At 36.5% G+C, this 21,025-nt stretch overlaps 4 protein-coding genes across 6 annotated transcripts; 2 read left to right on the top strand and 2 right to left on the bottom strand.

The window, feature by feature from the left end:
- Nucleotides 1–5,601: 5,601 nt before the first annotated feature.
- On the top strand, nucleotides 5,602–6,596 carry LOC133780599 (uncharacterized). Its single transcript, XM_062220244.1, has one exon. It carries the CDS (start codon nucleotides 5,666–5,668, stop codon nucleotides 6,206–6,208), a length of 543 nt encoding a protein of 180 aa, XP_062076228.1. The 5' UTR covers nucleotides 5,602–5,665; the 3' UTR covers nucleotides 6,209–6,596.
- A 1,075-nt stretch (nucleotides 6,597–7,671) lies between these two features.
- LOC133777628 (uncharacterized) lies at nucleotides 7,672–8,362 on the top strand. Its single transcript, XM_062217313.1, has one exon. It carries the CDS (start codon nucleotides 7,716–7,718, stop codon nucleotides 8,103–8,105), a length of 390 nt encoding a protein of 129 aa, XP_062073297.1. The 5' UTR covers nucleotides 7,672–7,715; the 3' UTR covers nucleotides 8,106–8,362.
- Nucleotides 8,363–8,445: 83 nt separating this feature from the next.
- Nucleotides 8,446–12,276, bottom strand: LOC133777627 (AT-hook motif nuclear-localized protein 7-like). Its single transcript, XM_062217312.1, has 5 exons — nucleotides 11,397–12,276; nucleotides 10,105–10,172; nucleotides 9,580–9,711; nucleotides 9,295–9,456; nucleotides 8,446–9,138 (listed from the first exon to the last, which is right to left on the bottom strand). The coding sequence occupies exons 1-5, from the start codon at nucleotides 11,761–11,763 to the stop codon at nucleotides 8,836–8,838; spliced, it is 1,032 nt and encodes a 343-aa protein (XP_062073296.1). The 5' UTR covers nucleotides 11,764–12,276; the 3' UTR covers nucleotides 8,446–8,835.
- A 1,195-nt stretch (nucleotides 12,277–13,471) lies between these two features.
- LOC133777629 (65-kDa microtubule-associated protein 3) lies at nucleotides 13,472–18,637 on the bottom strand. 3 transcript variants are annotated; one of them, XM_062217315.1, is made up of 13 exons: nucleotides 18,349–18,637; nucleotides 17,445–17,532; nucleotides 17,119–17,325; nucleotides 16,468–16,716; nucleotides 16,150–16,359; nucleotides 15,906–16,061; nucleotides 15,643–15,802; nucleotides 15,406–15,557; nucleotides 15,212–15,299; nucleotides 14,979–15,052; nucleotides 14,788–14,862; nucleotides 14,371–14,644; nucleotides 13,472–14,148 (listed from the first exon to the last, which is right to left on the bottom strand). In XM_062217315.1, exons 2-13 carry the CDS (start codon nucleotides 17,514–17,516, stop codon nucleotides 13,685–13,687), a joined length of 2,181 nt encoding a protein of 726 aa, XP_062073299.1. In that variant the 5' UTR covers nucleotides 17,517–17,532; nucleotides 18,349–18,637; the 3' UTR covers nucleotides 13,472–13,684. The 3 variants fall into 3 exon arrangements, with proteins under 3 accessions (XP_062073299.1, XP_062073300.1, XP_062073298.1); XM_062217316.1 differs by having other exon boundaries at nucleotides 14,440–14,644; nucleotides 18,349–18,636; XM_062217314.1 differs by having other exon boundaries at nucleotides 14,356–14,644; nucleotides 18,349–18,636.
- Nucleotides 18,638–21,025: the final 2,388 nt, after the last annotated feature.

Here is a 21,025-nt window from a genome sequence, read left to right on the forward strand (position 1 = left end):
TTCGAGGGGGTCTTGCTGCTTTCCCCTCGAGCCCTCTTGCTATCCTTCTTCGGGACAGAAGAGGCAGCGGCAGCCTCGTAATGAGCGAAGACGTCCTCAGAGTCCATACCTGCACCAAAGGAAACAACTCGAGCAGTAAGATTAAATGGTCATAGAGGGAACAAATATAAAAGTAAAAGGATTACAAGTAAAGTACCCGGGCTACAACTACTGGTCGTAACATTATTTACTGAACTACCTAGTTCCTGGAAGAAATCTGAGTTTAAAGAGGGAGCATTCCTAAAGTTGCCGTCCCCATCAAATAGATGAGAGGGAATCGGAAAATTATTTAAAAACGAGATTATTGTACCGTTTACATCTGACGAATCGTCAGAAAGTTCGGTAGGCTCGACAGCCTTTTGTTTTCCCTTGCCCTTGGGGACGGAAGGTTTCTCCGCTCGGGGGGGGGGGACGATAGGTTCCCTGATCGTAACCCCAGTTGGTCACCTCCGAGGAGGCGGCGTCTGAGGTTGCTGCTCGGGTTCCTGCTCAGGTTCCGCATCGGCTTGGACACCGCCCGCCGAGGGTTCATTCGTCGCAGATTGGGAGCCCCAAAGGCCAACCAGCCTTAGATTAGCCTCGTTGACTAAGTTTTTTACACTCTTATTAGCATTTGGCATGCTGGCTAAGAGTGTTGCCCTTGACTCCATCCCTGGAGTAGGGACTGAACGTAACCAAGGGCCTGGAACATAATGGATGTTAAGATATTGTGACAGAAAAACACTACGTAAAGAAGCTGCTCGCGTAAGAATTTTTACCTCCTCGGGTGAAGGCCAGGTTGTCCGCAGCAAGGTCAGGAGTGAGGAAGTATTAATGGTGATACTTCCCCACATTAGAGATATGGGTGGTGTCGGACAAAAAAGTGCGTCCGGATTCCTGATGGCAGAAGTGAAAAAACCCCGTACCATCTTGGTTGGGGTTGGACTTAAGGTCAAAAAGAAAATTGACCTCGTGGGGGGAAGGTGATGGCCATTTTTTGAGCTTATAAAGGATATAGAGTGCGGCCAGCATTCTATATCGTTCGGGGTGATCTGAAAGGGGGCTACTCCGAAGTAATTAGCCACCCCCTAAAAAAACGAGTGAAAAGGCAGGGTGGCACCTGCCTCAATGTGGAACCTCGACCAGGCGCTGTAGGCCCTGCCTGGCAGGTTGGCTCGCTGGTCGATAGATGGTTTGACTAAGGTCACACCCGTCAGATTGTATCTGTTTAAATAGTTGGCAATCATCCGCAGTGTCACCGTACTTTGAGGGACGATGTGCCACGCAACGTCTGGCTGGTCGACATGGCGAGGGCGGGCACACCTTTGGACATTGGTCTCTGGAGCGAATTTTCCTTGACCACTGGTCGAGGGGGCATTAGCAGAAGGCTGTCCTGGGGAGTTAGGGTTTTTCCTTTTTCGAGCTTTTGTTTTTGTTCGGGCCATTCTTTGGTTGGGGACTGGAGGACGGTTTGAGTTAGGGCGAGAAAAAGGGATTTCCTGTATCAAATTAGATGGGTTCTCTTCGCCTTCGAGTAGTTGGGCCAAGAGGTCGTCTTCAATATGTCTTTCTCCTACCCAAGGGTCTTGCATATGAACTGCAAACAGACAATGGAGGAGATAAGACAATTTGCGAAGTAGTGTGGAAGATTGGGATAACATTGCTCACGTCTAAAAAACCAGCAGCATCCTACTCCTACGCTAAGTTCGGCATTAATGGTTTGAAAAACGGATCAGGAAGGAAGAAAAACTGTTTTCTGAAAGAGAACTGTTTCGACTCCTAAAGGGCGGGAAAAAACTCAGTTTTTTCACCTAGCTTAAATATTGAATTTTTACGTCGATCTTACGCCCTAAGACTATGATCCTAACTATCAAACTAGGTCCCAACCTATACAAGGCATAAAGACGCCCTCTTACCAAGCAATGGAAGGTTTATACAAAAAGATCCTCATAAAACCCTACTCAAGAACGCAGAAATCACAGAGCATAGAAATGGCGTGCATGGCATAATGAAAAATTTAGAAAGACAGAGTGATTACCTGGGCGAAGATGGAGGTTCGGAAGAGAATGAAAAAGTTCGAGTCGAGAAGATCCTCGGCTAGGCGACTGTCTAGTTTCGAAGTTCTGAAGGCAAGGTTCTTGAAGTTCTTGACAAAGACGGTAAGAAAAACTTTTTTGAGAAGAAAAAGGAGGTATTTATGGGGACCGAGGTATGGCTAAAAAGTAGTAATAATTATTTTTTAATTCTCGAAACGTGGGGAAGTGTATAAGCCGTCAATTTGTTTCTTGCAAACTGAAAAGGCTTGATTAGACATAATCATGTCATGATTTTAAAAAACGCACGGGGATTCTGACAGACATCGTGGGGATATGAACGATTGTTTCCTTAAAGTTTCTTTATTGCTGGTCGCACTAAACAAACTTGGGGAGCAAATGTTATCCAAAAAACAAGCATGGATGACACGGCAAATATTTAGTACACGTGGCTAACATCTGGCAGAATTCATGCTCGACTATCGACCAGGAAGACATCTAGTGTCACGACGTTCAATCTCTTCTTACGACTAGCCTGGTCGTATGCATGCTATACGCGGAAAAGATCCTATGCAGTTATGATAGTATCCGAAATTATCTCCCATGATTTCCTGAGTATCCGATTATTTAGGAAATAATATCTGTAACAAATTAATGTAAATCCTCCTTGAGCCTATAAATAGAGAGGGAGGACTCAAGGGAAAAGGATCTTCTGGTTCTTTTTTTTGCTTTCTGATCACTAGAGATTAGAATTATCTTAAGAATAATTAACATTAAAATTTTATTTTAATTATTTTTTAATAAATTTAATTCTCTCTTATTAATTACATATAAAATGAATGGCGTTTACACTTTTCCATATGGAAAAAGAAAATGGTATGTGTGTAGTCGAGTGTTTTCTAACATAAACTAGTTGGTGCTGCTCTGTTAAAATTTGAATATATTTATGGTGTTTTTGCCATTGCTATTGTTGGAAAGTTATAGTTTCAAGTATGGGTGGCAATTCGGGTCATGATACGAAAATAAATGAGTTTGGGCGACACTTTTAATAATCGTGTTCGTGTTCGTATTTGAGTTTTTGACACGTTTAATAATTGTGTTGTGTCGTAATCGTGTTTGTTAGGAAAATATAAGTTGCATCAATGGAAATGGTAAAAAGACATTTACAATTCTAAGCAAAATATACAAAATGAACAAGGATTGATTAAATAAAGTTACAACTCTATAACAAAAGATACATGTAAATATGAAAAATAGTAGGAGAAGATAGTAATGAAAATATAACTCTATGACAAAATAATACAAATAAACTAGGAGTAGTAGAATGAAAGATATAGATGATATTACAACTTTAAAACAAAAGATACAAGTATAAGAAGATAAGAACAAAGAACAAAGAACTCTCACTCACACAACCAAAGTGAAGTGTTGGGGATCACCAATTTGAACAATGTTTGAAACATTTGTCCAAAAGCTTATTTTCATCTAACTCAAGCACTAAGGGAACTCTCATAATTTTGAAAATAGCTTTATGAAATTATCAAGCCTCTAGGCATTTTCTAGCCAAGTGCTCTAATGGATAGAAAAAATTGTGTCTTACAAGTGAGCAATAGACTCCTATTTATAGAGTTTCGATATACCATTTGAATTTCAAATTCCACCAACCCCCATGACTGTTACCAATGATTAATTAGATGTTTATGGGATTAAAAATGAGATTTGGGAGTTATTTGTGTTGTTAGAGTCGTTCAAGAAATTGGAAAAAACTGAAATTTTGTTAGCCAACCTTCCTAGCCGCGGCTGTGGCTCTCTGTCACCCAGGCCACGGCCACCAGTGCTCCTGGCCGTGGCCACTGGCTTTCTGTCATCCAAACAATTCCAAATCATTCCCAATTGATTTTGTAACCTCCAAACACATTATTATGGTTAAAACTAAGTCTCCAACATGCAATATTTGGCAGTTACAAATGTGTAATTGAATTTGTAACACCAAATATGTTACATATTTGAATATTCACATATATCCAAATATTGTAACTCTTTTATATGTTACAATATGTGACACTCTTTGTCACATTTATTTAATCCAAAGTATTATATTATAAAATAATATAATAGTGTTGACCCGTTTAATAATCATGTCGTGTCATAATCATGTTAACACGATAACACGAATAATTATCATAGGTTTTATGATTTTTTTTTCATATAGTTATGATTAATTGTATCAATTTCATGTCATATCAATTTCATGTTGTGTCATGACACATTAATCGTGTCATAACACATTAATCGTGTCATCGTGTCGTGTCGTGTTTATATCGTGTTGACCCGTTTAATAATCATGTCGTGTTCGTGTTTACTTTGATTGTATCGTATCATAATCGTACTTACACGAATCTGACACGTTTACACGAATTGTCAGTATTAGTTTCAAGCCAATGATGTACATTGTCACTTGCCATTGTAGATTTGGTATTTACATGCTTAAACACTAATGGTTTGTTTTAAAGAGAAATTTATATTTATATATAAATTACGTACGTTCTATCTTATGTTGGGGCTTGAACTTAATTTTCATCACTTCTCCTAATGCGTTAATCAAGTCAACCATTGGATTCAAGTTCAATCATTACTTTTCATGCATGAATGATCAATTTATTATTATTATTGTTTGAGGACCCGAAAATACACTGGATCCTCTTTCCTCCTAATAAGAGGTCTGAAATACATGGCTTTGTATCCTTGCCAAGCTACTAAGCTCATGGGCTAACCATATTAATATATATATATAATAATCTTATGACTTTTTTGACAAATGCTCAAGTCAACCAGAATGGACAACGAATCTCAGGTAGTTTGTCTTTCTATTATTGTGAACAATTTTGGTGTGAACAGAACCACACCACCCTACTATTATCATTATTATTATATATTATTTGAATGTTACAAACCCCCTTTTTAGGCTGAAATTTCTTAGTTTTTACAGTTTTTAGAGTTTGTATGGAAGGCAATATGGATAGGGAAAAGGATAGTGCTAGTTTGCGTGAGTTGTAAGGTCAATGATAATCTTCTTGTCACTAAACAAATCTACTTTATTTGGAACCCAATCTTTTTTTTCGTTTCTTTAATCGATCTAGCTAATATCTCTACTTTAGCAAATGTAAATCTGTTTATACACATCATCAATATTTTGAACAAAACAAAATAGTCGTCACTCACATCTAAGAATATTGAGGCAGAAAAAGATGTAGCAAAAGTGAAAGGAATAGAGTAAAATTTGGATTTGGTAGATGAGTTTGGGTCCATTGGAAGACACAAAGGAAAAGAAGGGCCCATGTGAGTTCTTGTATGGTACAACGAACTTTACAATATATAAACAAAAAGTACCCCGCCAACCATAGAATTATTAAGAAATTTCCCCACTTCGTCTACCAAAAACTTTCACAACACACTTGGTTTTTTTTCTCTTTCCTCTTTTCGGTTACTTGTCTGGTTTTCCTTTATATTAATAAACATCATCATTCACTCTCACCAAAAGCTTCCTCACTACACTTATTATCTTAAATTTTAAAATACATGAGGCCTTTAAATACCCTTTAACGTTACCAAATATGCCAACACACTATATCTATATCTATATCCATTATTATTCATTACCGCAATCTCCAATTCCTCTCTTCTCTTCTCTGATATTTCTCAATCTTCAAATACATACCATGTTGGATGTAACATTGGATTTGATCAGTCAAACTGCTTCAAGCTCTCTATTTGCCTTCTGTTTTTGCAATTTGATCATAGTCATCATCCTTGTGGGGTCAAAACCAGTTAGCTCTGAGTTTGCTCAAAAACAAAGTCATCATGCTCCTCTCTCGTTGGTCTCCGTCCCCAACACAGTCACACATGACAACGAGGTTGAAAATGCCAATGGTCTCCGAGAGGAGGAGAGGAATGTGTTAGAGGTCATTTGTGAACAAGTCTCAAATGGGCAGAAAGAACTGGGTAATGAAGAAAGCTTCGATGATCATCGTGATGATGGTAATGATGATAATCAAGATGATGATGATGATGATGAGCAGCTGAGGAAAAGAGTGGAAGACTTTATTCAGAAGGTAAACAGAGAATGGAAAGAAGAACTGATAAGAACTTCGCTATGAAGCTGAAAGTTTTTTGCACATATGGGACTGAATTGTAGCTGTTCTGAATTGGGAAATCTTCATTTTTTTTGTTGTTTTTGTTTTAGGTCCTCATAAATTGTGATGTTATTAGAATTTGGTTTAGAAATGATAGTAGTACCTCTCAAGTCATGTTTGGCTAACTCTATGTTTTTTTGAGGGTAACTAGCTGTGTTCAAAGATGTAAGAAATTTAATTTAGTTGTTTAGTTAAATTAAACAAAGGACACAACGTGCTGTTGAGTAGCTTCTTTTACTATTAGATTCCCCTTCACATGGTTTAAGAGGGAAAAAGTAGATGATATAGGCAGAAAAAAGAGCATGTTTGGAATAGAACAGCATAGTACTACTATGCCATTTCAACTTTTCTCTTTTCTTTTCCAACTTTTGAAGGAATAAATATTTTGACAAACTTTTTTGTAACCAAAGGAATATAATACTTATGTTTCTCGTTGTTGTGTTTGCTGCATCAGAAAGAAGATAGTCCTTTTCGTATGCAAAACAATATTCTCTAATGGAAAACACAGAGTGGCCATGATTTTGACCACTGACCAAACGAGACTGTTCCCTATTTCTAACTGCTTCCTTCGATGTATGCTAATGTCATTTTCTTCATTCCCACTTGTCAAACAACTACATATATGCACTGTCATCAATCTTTTTCTCTTTTTATTTTATTTCTTTAGTACAAAAGAGCATAAAATTAACTCACAATATTACAAAATTTTCCTCACTTTCCAAAAGAAATCCCTCCCTACTTGCAATTTCAAGATTAAATGAACTCTTGCTATAATAATATCTATGTTAAGAGAACCCTGAATTGACAAAAATTGCAGGTGAAACTGAAATATCTTTCAATTCAAAAGATCTAAAATACAAGTGGCAATAGTTTAGTGAGTGAACTACTTGGCAACTTATCAACATTAGTTTTAAAATGACATTTGATATTTCCAAATTTAAGTGGCAATATTTGAGTACTATGCACAAATAGCACTTTCTTAGTTCTTTTTTATTTCTTTTTATTGGTGGAAGAAAACTAGGCTTCTTCTATAAAGTTTATGGGATGAAAGACTAATATATTTTTCGTAAGGTGAAAGTTTCATATTCACTACTAACAACTCCCGCCATACTTTAAATTGTTAGGAGGAGAACAAAAAGACAAGACGGCAAAAGTTAAGGCTTTGGTGATGTCAGTATGCTTACGTGGAGATGAAGAGAATGAAAGAAAAGCTGAGAAGGTTCCATGTGAGGTTCTCTCTGTTCATAGTACAATTGACTTTTTATTAGTTTAATGTACAGTCGAGAATAAGCGTTCATAATTTCATATGCTAACATCACATGTATAATTAAACAAAAGGGTATTCATAAAAAGGTATTAGCATTCACACCAGACCACTTATATCATAACATACGCCTTAAAACTCTTCCGAGTTCTGTTTAGTTTTTTCTCTCTCTCTAACAACTTTTGTTTAGCAGTGTCCTAAGAAACCATGTTTGAATTCGATTCCACACTGGACCTGATTCACTATATTGTTTCAAACAACCTATTCATCTTCTGTTTTTGCAACTTGATCGTAGTGATCATCCTTATGTGCTCAAATAAAACCGGTCGAGAAAGACAGAGCTCAGAATCAGTGGTCAAGAAACAAAGTAGAAGTGGAAATGGAAGAAGGTACGAGGAGAGCAAGTCTTGCGTGGGAGTCAGTAAAGGGTTGATAAATGCTGAGAAAGGAGAGGATGAAAACGACAGAGCCGACAGAGCCAATGATGAGGAAAACGACAAAAAGGATGATAAAGATGAGGATGAACTGAGGAAAAGAGTGGAAGAGTTTATTGAAAAAGTGAACAAAGAATGGAAGACAGAGATGTGGAGAACATGATCATGTATAGGCCAGGGGCAGGGTCTATGGGTGGGTCATATGAGACTTTAATGAGCCCTTTCACCATGTAATCTACAAAAAAGTTTTTCCTTTTTTATTTTCTTTTGTTTTTTTTAAGTCTGACAGGAGAGTCAGAGTACTCCGAATAGAGGAGCTAATGTTTCCAGAATGTCTGGATTCTGGACCATGTAAATTCCCCACTTATTAAGTTAATGGGATTGTAATTAAATGGCATCAGTTTTGACTTGAATTTCGGTTCAATAAATATATATAAATAGGAATTGTGTTAATAGATAAATGGATGAATATGATAATTGTGAAGTAATGTCAACTCTTCAAATTACTCATAACCAGAATAACATTCACTCAAATCAATCAATCGTACAAGATACAAAGCTCTTAATCAGACAATTAAGTATCCTTGCTTGGTACATCTAAATGTTACAACAATAAGACATCAACACTAGAAATACAAGGCGACAAGAGCCAGAAAATAAGCCTTATGATTAGGAGAGTCCTACCTAAAACCTAATAATAACAATAATAAGAAGAGGGTACAATTCTGGGTTAAACCAACATGACAAAGTTAAGCCTTAATTTGTTTCTGTCCTCCTTCAGAAGCCATCAAGTCCAATATTGGGTGTCAGACAAGATTGTGTGTGAACCTAAGTGTGTCCTCGAGTCTGCTAGAAACAATCAAGATACTACAAGCACACCCAATTGAAAAGGATCAGCAAGAAACCTCGCAGTTCGATTGGCTGAGGCTTTTCGACTCCTCTTCGGCCAGAGATGATTTCATCTCAGGTCCCAAGTTTCTATAGCCTTGAATGGGATTCAGAGACGGAGAATTGTCTACACTGAAGGCAGCAGATGTCACCATGGGCTTTACTCCACCATATAACACCCTTGTTTCTTCACCAGAAATGGAATTGATAACGGGAGTTGGGATAACTGCTGCTAATATTGGCTCAAGTCTCTGCTTCTTGGGCTTCTGTTCCTGCTGGTGACCAGGTAAAAAACTGCCGACCACAACCTGAAACATTCGAAACAGTTAGAAAAGGCAATTAAGTGTGTATCCACTGTTAACTAGTACAATACTGGGCTTGAAATTTGTATTAAAATATTGTTGTCATTGAGAGGTTATAAATATGTTAAGTTGCTATGATATCTTCAAACAAAATGATAATACCTGAACAGGACCAGCAGCTACCAAAAGACCAGCAAGTCCTCCTCCCACTACTCTACCATCTGGACCGGCCAAAGACACACTCATCCCACCAGATCTGCTCTTCGTTCCTGCATTTTCAGTAGGCATAAATGATCCGCACAGGGAAAGTATCTCAAATCGGCCCTGTATAAAACAATCAGAAAGGCATGAATGGAAAAAACTTCAGATTTTGTTTTCTTCTAAATTTTAAAAAGGGATGTAAAACTAAATTCGACCATAAACACAATATGAAGATGAAAAGCAAACCTCGTATGTCAAAGTACCGCCCGAAGAAGTTGGCTGGCGAAGTGTAACATTTGAAATGGTACCATTAGCTGATAGTATGCAAATGGCTCGAGCTCCTTGTTGGGAGAATGACATAACCTTCATTGTAACATCCTATAACAACAAGAAGGAACCTCATAAATCAGTAACAAACAAATCACTATTGAAAAATGCAAGCTTGTGCTTAATTGCTTATCATATGTAAAGCACTATAAGAGGCCCTACAAAATGCTAAATACAAAGGGGTGCTTTCACACGCACAAAAGAAAAATGATAAGTGATTTCCATGCCCAAAAAGCTCGATGCTTTAGTAGTTACTACATAATACAGAACTCAGTAGTAAAATACAGGTAAATATAAAAGTAACATCCAAATCATATAAACTAGCAGATAAAGAAAAAAATATTGTTGCTAGATACACGAGAGATATTTACATAACACTATTAATTATTAACCAAACGTAATCAGAACTAATTAATTCAAATAAATTAAAAATAAAGAGCATACCTCGCCAGCATTGACAGTAAGCACATGAGGTGTGAAATTTGCACCAACGGAGTATGCTACTTTGTCTCCTACAAATTGAACAAGTAAATGAAGTACTCATTAAGCATGCCAAGTGAAATTAAAAATAAATTGCTTACAAGACTGTAGATCAAAGTAACAAGTGAAAAACAGTCCAAAAATTTACAGCTTATAGTACTAAATTATAAACGCAAGGAGTTAATAGAAATTGAAAAATTAGGGGTAGCTTATACTGTTAGAAACCCAGCTCTACATTATCATAATATAAGACAAACACGCCCCTCGAATCCAGTTTAATTTTAACTAAGAAAGAAACAAAGATATGCCATAAATTTCTTAGAACAGTTCAGTCAAACTGTAAAAATTATATATAGTAAGGTTACACAAAATTTTATGGAGCCATTAAGACAGAATCTAGTTACCACATAGGTCAGAAAAGTCATGAAAACCCTATTAAGGGGTGAGACAATGTCTTAGAACAACAAACGATGGATTAAAGTAAAGTCCACAACTTTTTGTGCCTGAACCCCTCATCAAGTATCAATTTCTACAAGCTAATCCCACGTCATTTTTTTATTCCTCCTTTAACTCGTGCCCATTTTAACTAGAGTTCCACAAATCAAGACACACAGTCAGCAAATTTAAGACATGTTTTAACAAAACAATCACTAAATTAAAAACCATAATAATCCCAGTCGGTGTCACCCACTTGGCTGACTCCACCTATATAAACTCACCAAAAATCAGTCACTCCCTATGTTCATAAATTTTAAAAATTTTGCCTTCTTACCCACGTAGGTGCTTAGGATAATAATATTCTCTAGTCTAGTCTGAACAGAACATAAAGATTCCGACATATTACAGTTAACCCAGTAATCTTTTCTCTTTTTTATTTTTTGGTTGGGTTTTCCTTTTTCACAGATGATTGACATTAAATTCCAGATCTGATAAGGAATCTAATCGTACGGGTCCACGACCACACCAAAACCAACAAACATTCTCACACCCCAAAAAAACAAACAATCTTACTGTAAAACTACAAAAACAACCAGAATCCACAACATCGAACGTACACCACGAAACTAGACCCCAACAACTATTAGAATTAAACCGCAAGTAGCAGAGTTTCACACCCAAAAACTCGGTTAATAAATAACGTTTTAAAAAATGTAACAGTTCCAAAAAACAAAAACAAAAACATATATATATATATATGTTTTGAACTTTAAAAGTTAAAACATTGGAATATATATTAGAAACATATATTTGGGTACCTGAACTTTCATGAGTCTCGTACTTGTGTGACTTTTTGATTGAGTCAACAGGTTTTCCTCTACCTTTTTTCCAAGCCGAGAACTCTCCTGTGAGTGGAATCGAAGACGAAATCGGCATGGGAGATAATGCTGCAGCCACACTACCGTCTGGGCCGTACTTCCTAGGCCTACCTCTCTTCTTCTTTCCTTCCGTACTAGGCGCCGCCGGCACACTTACCGGCGAAGCTGAGGCGGGCGCCAGCGCAGCTGCCATCGTGGGACCACAAAATTGGGTTGAGTTTTCGTTTCTTGGGGCGACCCTATAGCTATCTGGGGCTTCTTCACCACTCACTGCTACCCCAGAAGCCGAACTTTCTTTTTCCTCCATAGAATGTATACAAACTCTAAAACAAGAAAAACCCACCAAAAACCCTGGAAAAATAATTACAATAACACTTAAACCCCTAAAACCCTAAAAATTGACCCATCAAGGATTTGAGCTTTTGGGCCAGAAATATATTTATATAAACCCTGAAAAACAATTTTTAAGCTAAATGCAAAATAAATAAATAAAGCTTAAAACATGGGAAAAATGAAGCTCTAGAGGTTCCAATAAATTGTAGAAAAAATATAGAGACCCCAGAGAGCCAAAACCTCATCCTCAAATGTAAGATCAAGCTTTCAAAGCTACAATTTCTGCACTTTTCTGAGTTTTGCATCCACCATTGCAGACATAGAACTGAGCTTCAGTGGTAAACTCTAAATTTTTCACCCAAAATAATTACAGAAAACTTCCAAGAATTACAAGAAATAAATTATATAACAAATTTTGGATGTGATTTCTGAAATACTTCCTAGTGATGTGAATTTAGGGTTTTGCAGGTAAAGAAGGAGAAATAAATAAAGTAGAAAAAATAAAAGAAAAAATAAAATAAATCATTAAAAATATATAATTAAATATTGGCGAATTAAATTAACAATTAATATTTAATTGCAAAATTCAAAGTATAAAATTTGGTTAAGAAAATGGTTCGCGTCCGTCTTGGAAATTTAATAAAAGTGAATTAAATAATAAATTGGGCAGTGATAGTAAAATGTGAATATATTTCTAAAATTTGAAATTTTCTGAAAAGAAAAATGCTTTTTTTATTTATTTATATTGTTATTTCTTTATTTAAAGTTATATAAAGAATACATAATTCAAAGCTGTAAAGCAAACGTTGGAGCCATACCAATTTTCCAACTACTGACAAGTTCTTTGTCTTTTCAGTTAAATTAAAGTTGACTATTTAAAATTTTAATTTAAATGAAAAATGCCCCCATAGTTTAAGCTTATCTACTAATTAATGCCACTGTAAACTAAAAATCACTAAACAAAATAAATAAATATATAAATAAAAACCCTTTTGTGAACATCATGGTATATGTATAATGCTAGATTACCAGAAAAAGAATCTTGGCACAGAAAAAAAAAAAGAAGTTTTTCAATTTTATTATGCTAGTTCTAAGCATAGTGGTACTGTCTTGACCATTTTAGATTCTTTTGCTTTTATTTAATGGACAATCACTTACACCCAAAGATCATTTTGTTATTCCCCATCTGGTCTTTTTCTTTCACGTTTTGTGACCCAACATTTTTATTTTTATTTTCTTGTGAAGAAACTTTTATAAGTGTTAAAAAGAGGAAACAGTCGATGAAAGAAGCAGCAATAAATACCTTTTTCAAATACAAAAAGAATCAAAGCTTGTAAGGATTAGGCATTATCTGACAAAATAGACAAGCTTGCTTACACAAAAGGTGTTAAAACTTGTTATCCACATAAAACAAAGATTCCCAGCCCAGAATAGTGCTTGGATTTTTTTGCTATCTACCAGTCTAGCCATTATTTAAATCCTTATGTTATGTGCTTAGCAATGCAAAATTTGACCCACATTTCTTTTACTGTCAATTAATTTCAATTGGATCACATTTGAATTTCATTTCCAACTTGGAAAGACATAGTTGAAAAGAAGGAATGCAGGTTTGAATTTTACACATCTCAATTTTAATGAAGTTTTCTCGTAGTTGCCAGATGGAAAGGAAACAACACCTAACAAACAATTAAAAAACTTGTGAGAAAAGGAGTGCTCAAATGTGAAAATACTGATCTCAGAAGAAAACAGCTTCAGACACTTGAAAGTCCACGTTCAGTGCTTTTAGACTGTACAGAAACCAAACAAGCCAATTGCAATTGACTTAAAAATGAAAAATTCCCAAAAGAAAAAAAAAAGGAAGAAGAAGAAGAAACTGAAGCGTACTACCAAAGATCTCAAACTTGTACAAGTGACTTAATGTGTGATTTGGGAAGCACAAAACCAGCTCTTCTTTCCTCGAAAGAGTACTCAATTTCTTCAGGAATTTCTTCTGTTACATTGGAAGCATAAGGAATCAATGCATGTGCTGGAGTCATTACCGTTTGCATTGGAACTGATATTGTTGAAGGGGTACTGGGCACTGACATTGGCATCACCCTAGGAGTCTTGTTCTCTTCATCTGCAACACTAGTGGAATTCTTTGAAGGCGTATTGAACGGCATATTAATGGCAGGAAGTGTTTTCTGTACTGTGTTATCATGATGCGCTATGTTCAAATGATCTTCTGATAAGTTTGTTATGTTGGTTTTTGATGCTGTTGAAGATATTGGTGAGAAAGGTTTCCGCTTCATTGGTGATTCAACTTCACGAGCACCAAAAGAGTGGTTTCTATTTAAAGCAGCATCAGGGCCTTTTGCACCTGCATAAAACACATCAAAATATAAATAAAAAAGACACAACCAACTTGCTCAAGGAGCTATCATCATAAACATTAACAGATAATGAGATTTACCAGTTGATGATAAACCTGTAAAGCTCTCATCCATACATCAAAATATAAATAAAAAAGACACAACCAACTTGCTTAAGAAGCTCATCATAAACATTAACAGATAATGAGATTTACCAGTTGATGATAAACCTGTAAAGCTATCATCCATATGCTTATTAAACAGCTCGTTTGGAACCACTCGATCACTCTTACGACTACCTGGACGTGAATGAGGAGTAGCTTTTGCAGAGTGATCAGGTTTAGGAGTTTGAATCATTGCTCCTCCAAGGGAGAGTCGTCTATTACTTGCACCTCCAGTTGACATTCTAGGACCCTTTTTAACACTTGGCTTGGAAGGACTTGGTTTTGACCCATAAAGTGCCTCTTGTTCAGCTATCAGCTGTCCTTGAAGTTTCTTATGTTCCTGTAAAAAAGATGTTGTAGTTAGGTGTCAAGAAGTTAAAACTCGTTAGTAAAAAAAATAATAAGTGTCCACTTTAGTTAAAAAAAAATCACGAAACATTTTTTGGACGATTAAAACTACTTATGGAAGACACAAGTCAATACCCGCTGTCTACGACGTTCTTGCTCCTTCTCCTGGCGTAATATAGTATACTCTTCAAGCATTGACAAAAGTCGAATCTGAACAATGTAAAAGAAAAGAAAAGAAAACATTGTTGACCAAAATATTACGTTGTCTTGCTAATTTAAAATAAATAAAATTTAAATATTTTCCGAATTTTGAGACATGTACTTACGCCATCATATGTAAACTCAAAGCCTTTCTCCCTCTCCCACAATACAGTTTTTGAAGCCAATTGATCCACCATTGCTGCATGTAACCCAAGAATGTTGAGTGTTATACAAGGAAACCAATATATAAAATGTCGAGGTACAAAGAAAATGGAAGCTAAATTCTATCAGGATAAATTTAGTTATTGAACATAAACCTGAAGAAAAAAATTGCAGAGTTTGGCAAGACAGTTCTCACCTGGAAGTTTATTAACCAAAGTACGAGCTTTCTCAGCACGCTTGAGAGTTAAATGAGCTCCTCTTCCAGCATTGTACCGATTCTCATCCTAAAAATACCATAAAATAACAAATGGCAATTTAAGCCAGGGAAAGTGAAGGGTTGTGAATATGGAGAAAAACAACCAAAATGATAAAAATGTCTTAATCACCTACCCTATTATACTCCTCAAGCCAACACTCCTCATCACAAGCAACCAACCATTTCTCAACTTTTTCAAGTATATCTTTCCTGCTAAATGCTTCCTCTTTAACTTTGGAGATTTGAAGCTCAATTTGTTCAAGGATCCAAGCAGGGTCCATGGCTCCTGCAAAAATACAAATATGCAGACATAAGAAAAAATGTAAAGAGCAGCAAAGATATATATGGCACTATGACGATATTAAATATACCAGACTCAATAGCTTCAATGGAACATTCCAGCGCACTATCCGTCTCTAAAACCATATGAGTCTTCCTGCAAATCTCCTCTAGCTCTGACCTCTTTTTGAGAACAAGCTCTTTCATTTTACTAGCTTTGAATTCTTCTAACCGAGACACTTCAGCCTCAACCTGTGAAATAAATAAAAAAATAATAATTCCCTTCAATATTTAAAAAATAAAAGGAACAAACAGCAAATTCAAATGTCCTCAGATTATCAAGATAGATCCATACATAATTGATGAAATCGAGTGAAAGTGTGTTGGGCTCAGTTATTTCATCTTCTGAAGCAGCTATGTTACAAGTAACATTTTGAAACATCTGTTGCTCTTCTAGTGGTGTATCCATTAAGTTCCATAGTTCCAACATAGTTGTTGCAAGATCTTGTAGCTGCCAGTATAGAGGATCAACAACATATACCAAAAATGAAAAAGAAGAAAAATTACAGCAGAAACTAGAAAGATAAAACAAAATTTACCCTCTGCATTCTCTGTACTTTCACCCCTCTTAACTTTTGTATAGCAGTAGCCAGTAGCTCAATTGTACTATTACTTATATTCTTAGGTCCTTCAGAATCACCTAAAGTTAGATGGACTTCACTAATAGTCTGCTTGAAATCCATTCCAAGAACTAAGCAGAGTGAATTTAATGTACAAAGGTAATCCTGAACCTGCTTCAATCGATCACTCTGAAAAAGAATGAAATGCCAAAATATTAGTCAAGAACACTACATGGAACTCATAGATACCTCATTATATAGAACAGAAAAAAAATTACAAAAGATGAAAGTCCCAACCTTCTCCTTCTGAAGTGCATGAAGCTGTCTGTGTAATTCTTCAAGCTTTCTCAAGGTAAAATCAGTTTCATCAATTGTTGCGGATGGAATGTATTCCGCAGATCCATATATCTCATTGGAAATATTTCCTATCTCCTCTAAAACATCTAGGAATTGCTTCCCCCTCTCAGATTTCCTCTTTCGCATCTCCTCTAATTGGGGAAGAATTTTTCTGAGCTCTTCCTTCAAGCTTCCAATACTTTGATCAGACTGCAATAGTGGACAAGTGAGCTTCAACAAAAATAAGTTGTGTGTTCTACTAGTTTAAAACATTTTCACGAACCCAACTTTCAAATCATGCACAAGTATCTCAATGTTATATTCTAACTAAAAAAACGTCAGGGGTAAATTATTATTTTCTTCTTGATCAATTCAAATATGGGTAAGGGTAATAATCTAAATAACTGTTTCTTTGGTCAACTACATCGTGAGCTATATCATGTTCTTAGTGCAACTATTTTAATTATCAAATGAGCTGCCGAGTTAAAGTAAACTTGCAAAAAGAAATACGAACTTCTTCACAACTATGAACTTCTTCACACTAATTTCACTCCCCAATCGGCAGCATGAGGATGAGATAAAAAAGAAAACAGAATTTCTATACATACTAACCTGCCTAATATGTACTGGTCGCTCTCCCATTGCAGAACATATAGCCGCCAATTCTGTTTCGGCATCCGCAATGGCTTGGCGTAACTGAGCTCTACACCGATTGGCTTGGTCTACCTTTCTTCGATAAACTTCTAGACACTCTTGTTCGAGCTCAAGCAGCATTTTATCCCTATCCGTGTCAGTTTCCCCAACTTCATCCCAAATTATCTGATTATTTAAATAAGACGACAAATTATCATCATCACGCCATTTATATAAATATATATAATATACTTATACATATAAGATAGAAATAAAGTAAAATAACTGAAAAGTTGGAGAGAAACCTGAAGCTCATATAAAAGCGTTCCACATGTTGTCTCCACTTGTTGAAGTGGATCAAGTTGGACACTAGACATCTTTAAAGGGTTTTACCTGGCACAAATTACATTCACAGTTAAGCTTATGAAAAAAAAAAAAAAGCAAAGGTTTACAGAGAAAAAGGCAGAATAACCCTCAATTAACCTCTCAAAGAACAATAAATATAAAAATCAATAAACGCATATACAGAGGGTTTTTGTACAAAGAACAGAGGGTTTCTTTTTTTGAGTTATCCAAAGCACAGAAATTCTACCATAGGTGTCGAGAAAGCAGGAATCCCTATAACTAATTAAACCCAAGTAGAGAGATAATTTTCCCTAGAAGAAGGAAAATCCTTCCATGATTGGGAAAACAATTTAAACAGCTAATCTACCCAGCACCAAAAAAAAGGGGGTTTTCGTAATCTTACCCACGTTAGGATGAAAGATGTCAGAATCCGCCGAAAGGGAATCCAAATTAAGACAGATCCAACTCAGTCCCCAAAAAATTTAAACTTCAAAATGTGTTTTATATGATTTTGTTCCTTGTAATTTAGCTCAATGAAAATTCTCTCTAACATTGTAGAGATCGCCAGCGAATCATCAACCATAATCACAACATTTGTTTGGTGAATGAGCTCAAAGTATTGCTTTATTTTTATTTTTATTTTTTAAGAAAAGGCAAATCTAGAAATATAAACAGCTTCTTCAATTAGTCGAGGCCTTTAGGTTCATATAAAATTGCAAAAGCTAATAAATAAAACTAATCTAAAATTAGAAAATTCGGTCTCTTCCGTTGAGTTGAAGCATATTTCTCGCAAACTTAGCCAGATAATTGAAATAGAGAGAGCCAAAATAAAAATAGGAAAAAAAATATGAAGAAGAGACACACCTGATAAAGCAATCTGTTGAGTGTATGGATTTTCTTAACAGAGGTGGGAGAATAGTGATTTTCCTGAGAAAATGAGGCTGTGGATTTTCTTGGATGGAAAGTATGGGAGGGAAAAGATGGAATTTGAGATTTCAATTTTCGATTAAGAAACTGAAGGCGTTAGAGAGAGAAAGAGGGTTTAGATAGATAGTGAGAGAAAGAGAAAAGTAGCCGTTTGAGAGGAGAAATGGGACCGTTGAAGAGCGAGCGCCTCTTAATGAAATGTTCGGAGTTCAGAATTGAGATTTAAGATTGCTGTGACCTTGCAATATTTGAATTTCAAATATTTCTTAAGGAGACGACTAGGATTTCGTGTTACGCATATTATCTCTTTACTTTCGATGGCCATTAGAAATTCGACATGTCATCACGTAAGTACAGACAAAGTGATTCATCACCCGTAAATATTTAAATTTTGACTTTAGTTTGTTCAATTTTACTTATTATTTTTTCTCCTCTTTTATTGCCTTTATACATACAAGATATATATATATATATATATTAGTTACAAGCAATGTGTAGTGTACGTTTGCTTAGTTTTATTTATAGAATTTATTAATTATTTATATTAATGTCATATAAATTTTAAATAAATATGATATTTTAATTAAATAATTTATTTATTTTTGTTTAAGTTTATGTTTGTTCTAATTTTTTTAATTTGAGAGTGACAACAAGAGATTATGTAGTATATGTTTAATATAATATTAAATATTATACGTGGATTTTAAATTTAAGTTTCTTACTAGTTTTTAAAAAAAAAAAACAATTTGTTGCTAATTGATAGTGTTGACGCGGTTCTTCGCCAACAGGTAATTAAGAGAAAAAGATAAATGGATTAGTGTCAAATGTGGAACCGAAACAGATATATGATCTTAGAGGAGGAAAGAGGTGACTCAAAACACGTTTTTTAAGTGGTTCGAAGATTAAAATCCTTCTACTCCACTAATCAATATTATTGATCTATACTGAGTATTTGATTACAGAGTATTTCTTACAAGAGGTTTTTTTTTTTTCAACCCTTATCAACTTCCAGGGTCTCTATATTTATAGGAGAAGGCACCTGGAAGTTGGTAAGAAGGTCATTCTGTGATCTTCTTACTTGTCGTATCAATTCTGTGACATTCATGATTAATTCCTGAACCTGACACATAAGTGTGGTCAAATCAATAGGTAAGGAGGTAATGGGCCGCACGGCCCAACCCAGTCGTGGGTGTCTGAATGCGCACGTTCCTGCTGCGTGTCCGAGAAGTCAGGGGGATATCAGACACGTGATGCCTGATATGTGCACGTTTACCTTGCGTGTGTTGACTTCGCAAAGGGTCATAGCCTCCATATGAAGCTCGTATCACGAGCTTCATACTTAGCTCGGTCTTCGACCTTCGGAAACCCTGCCCCGGCCTTGGGCAGTGAAGGCAAGCTCTTGGGGCTTCCTCGAGCTAGGAAGGCACGACACTACGACCGAAGCTCCGGCCCCTGGGGATGATCATGAGGTAATCATGGTTAGGCCGCAGCTCGACTTGCTAATAAGCCAGTGGGAAAATTAGGGCGTACAGATAGTACATTATATTATATGTTTGTACGCCCAGATTTTCCCACGGGCTGATTAGCGAGCTGAGATACGGCCTAATCATGACTACCACGTGGACATCCCCAAGACTGGAGTTGCCATCGTAAGGTCCTACCTCCTTAGCTCGAGGTAACCCAAGGGTTCACCAAGATTGCTTAAGGACTGAGTCTGGACTCTGAAGACCACAGGTCGAGGGAAGCATCCAGCTCGTGGTACGAGCTGGAGTTGGAGGCTATGACCCTTTATAAAGTCAACCACGCAAGGTAAACATGCATATATCAGACATCACGTGTCTGATATATCCCTGACTTCTCGGACACGCAGCGTGAACGTGCGTATTCAGACACCCACGACTGGGTTGGGCCGTGCGGCCCATTATCCCTTTACCTATTGATTTGACCACACTTATGTGTCAGATTTAGGAATTAATCATGAATGTCACAGAGTTGACATGGTAGGTAAGAAGGTCACGGGATGACCTTCTTACCAACTCCCAGGTGCCTTCTCCTATAAATATGGAGACCCTGGGAGTTACAAAGGGTGGGATTCTATTATGTAAAAAACACCCTGTAAAAGAATACCCAGTATATAGCAATAATACTGACTGGTGGAGTAGAAGGATTTTAACCTTTGAACCACCTAAAAAACGTATTTTGTGTCACCATTTCATTTCCAAGATCATTCATCTATTTCGGTTCAACATAAGCACTAACCCCTTCCTCTTTCTTTCCGTATGCCGCACCTGTCTAAGTTCAATGGAGACGGAGATCCGTCGGATCATCTGGGGATGTTCAACACCCTGATGATGGTCCACAACATTGGCCCCGAGCTGAGATGTCTAATCTTTCCCTCCACACTGTCTGGACCAGCCAGGCAGTGGTTCAAGTAAGGCAAAAAACAGTCAATCAGCTCCTGGAAAGCATTCTCGGCTGACTTCAAAAGGGCATTCCGAGCCTCCCAGGCTGCCCGCGTTCAGGCCGACTCTCTAGCTAACGTGAGGCAGCAGCCCGACGAAACTCTGAAGGCTTACTTGAGCAGGTTCGTAAACGTCGCTGCTCGGGCCAGAGA

This window comes from Humulus lupulus, chromosome 5 (genome assembly GCF_963169125.1).
Source record: "Humulus lupulus chromosome 5, drHumLupu1.1, whole genome shotgun sequence".
In the NCBI taxonomy this organism is placed as follows: domain Eukaryota; kingdom Viridiplantae; phylum Streptophyta; class Magnoliopsida; order Rosales; family Cannabaceae; genus Humulus; species Humulus lupulus.

Bases quoted from the DNA above. Each gene is read 5' to 3' on its own strand.
- LOC133777629 (XM_062217314.1), bottom strand. From the start codon at position 17,516: ATGTCTAGTGTCCAACTTGATCCACTTCAACAAGTGGAGACAACATGT. The intron at 15,803-15,905 runs GTATGGATCTAT...TTTATTTCACAG, and splicing joins CACTCGATTTCATCAATTAT to GTTGAGGCTGAAGTGTCTCG. The intron at 14,863-14,978 runs GTAAGTACATGT...TACATTGTTCAG, and splicing joins TTGAGTTTACATATGATGGC to ATTCGACTTTTGTCAATGCT.
- LOC133777628 (XM_062217313.1), top strand. From the start codon at position 7,716: ATGTTTGAATTCGATTCCACACTGGACCTGATTCACTATATTGTTTCA.
- LOC133777627 (XM_062217312.1), bottom strand. From the start codon at position 11,763: ATGGAGGAAAAAGAAAGTTCGGCTTCTGGGGTAGCAGTGAGTGGTGAA. The intron at 10,173-11,396 runs GTACCCAAATAT...TTCAATTTGTAG, and splicing joins CGAGACTCATGAAAGTTCAG to GAGACAAAGTAGCATACTCC. The intron at 9,457-9,579 runs GTTTGCTTTTCA...TGTTTTATACAG, and splicing joins GCGGTACTTTGACATACGAG to GGCCGATTTGAGATACTTTC.
- LOC133780599 (XM_062220244.1), top strand. From the start codon at position 5,666: ATGCCAACACACTATATCTATATCTATATCCATTATTATTCATTACCG.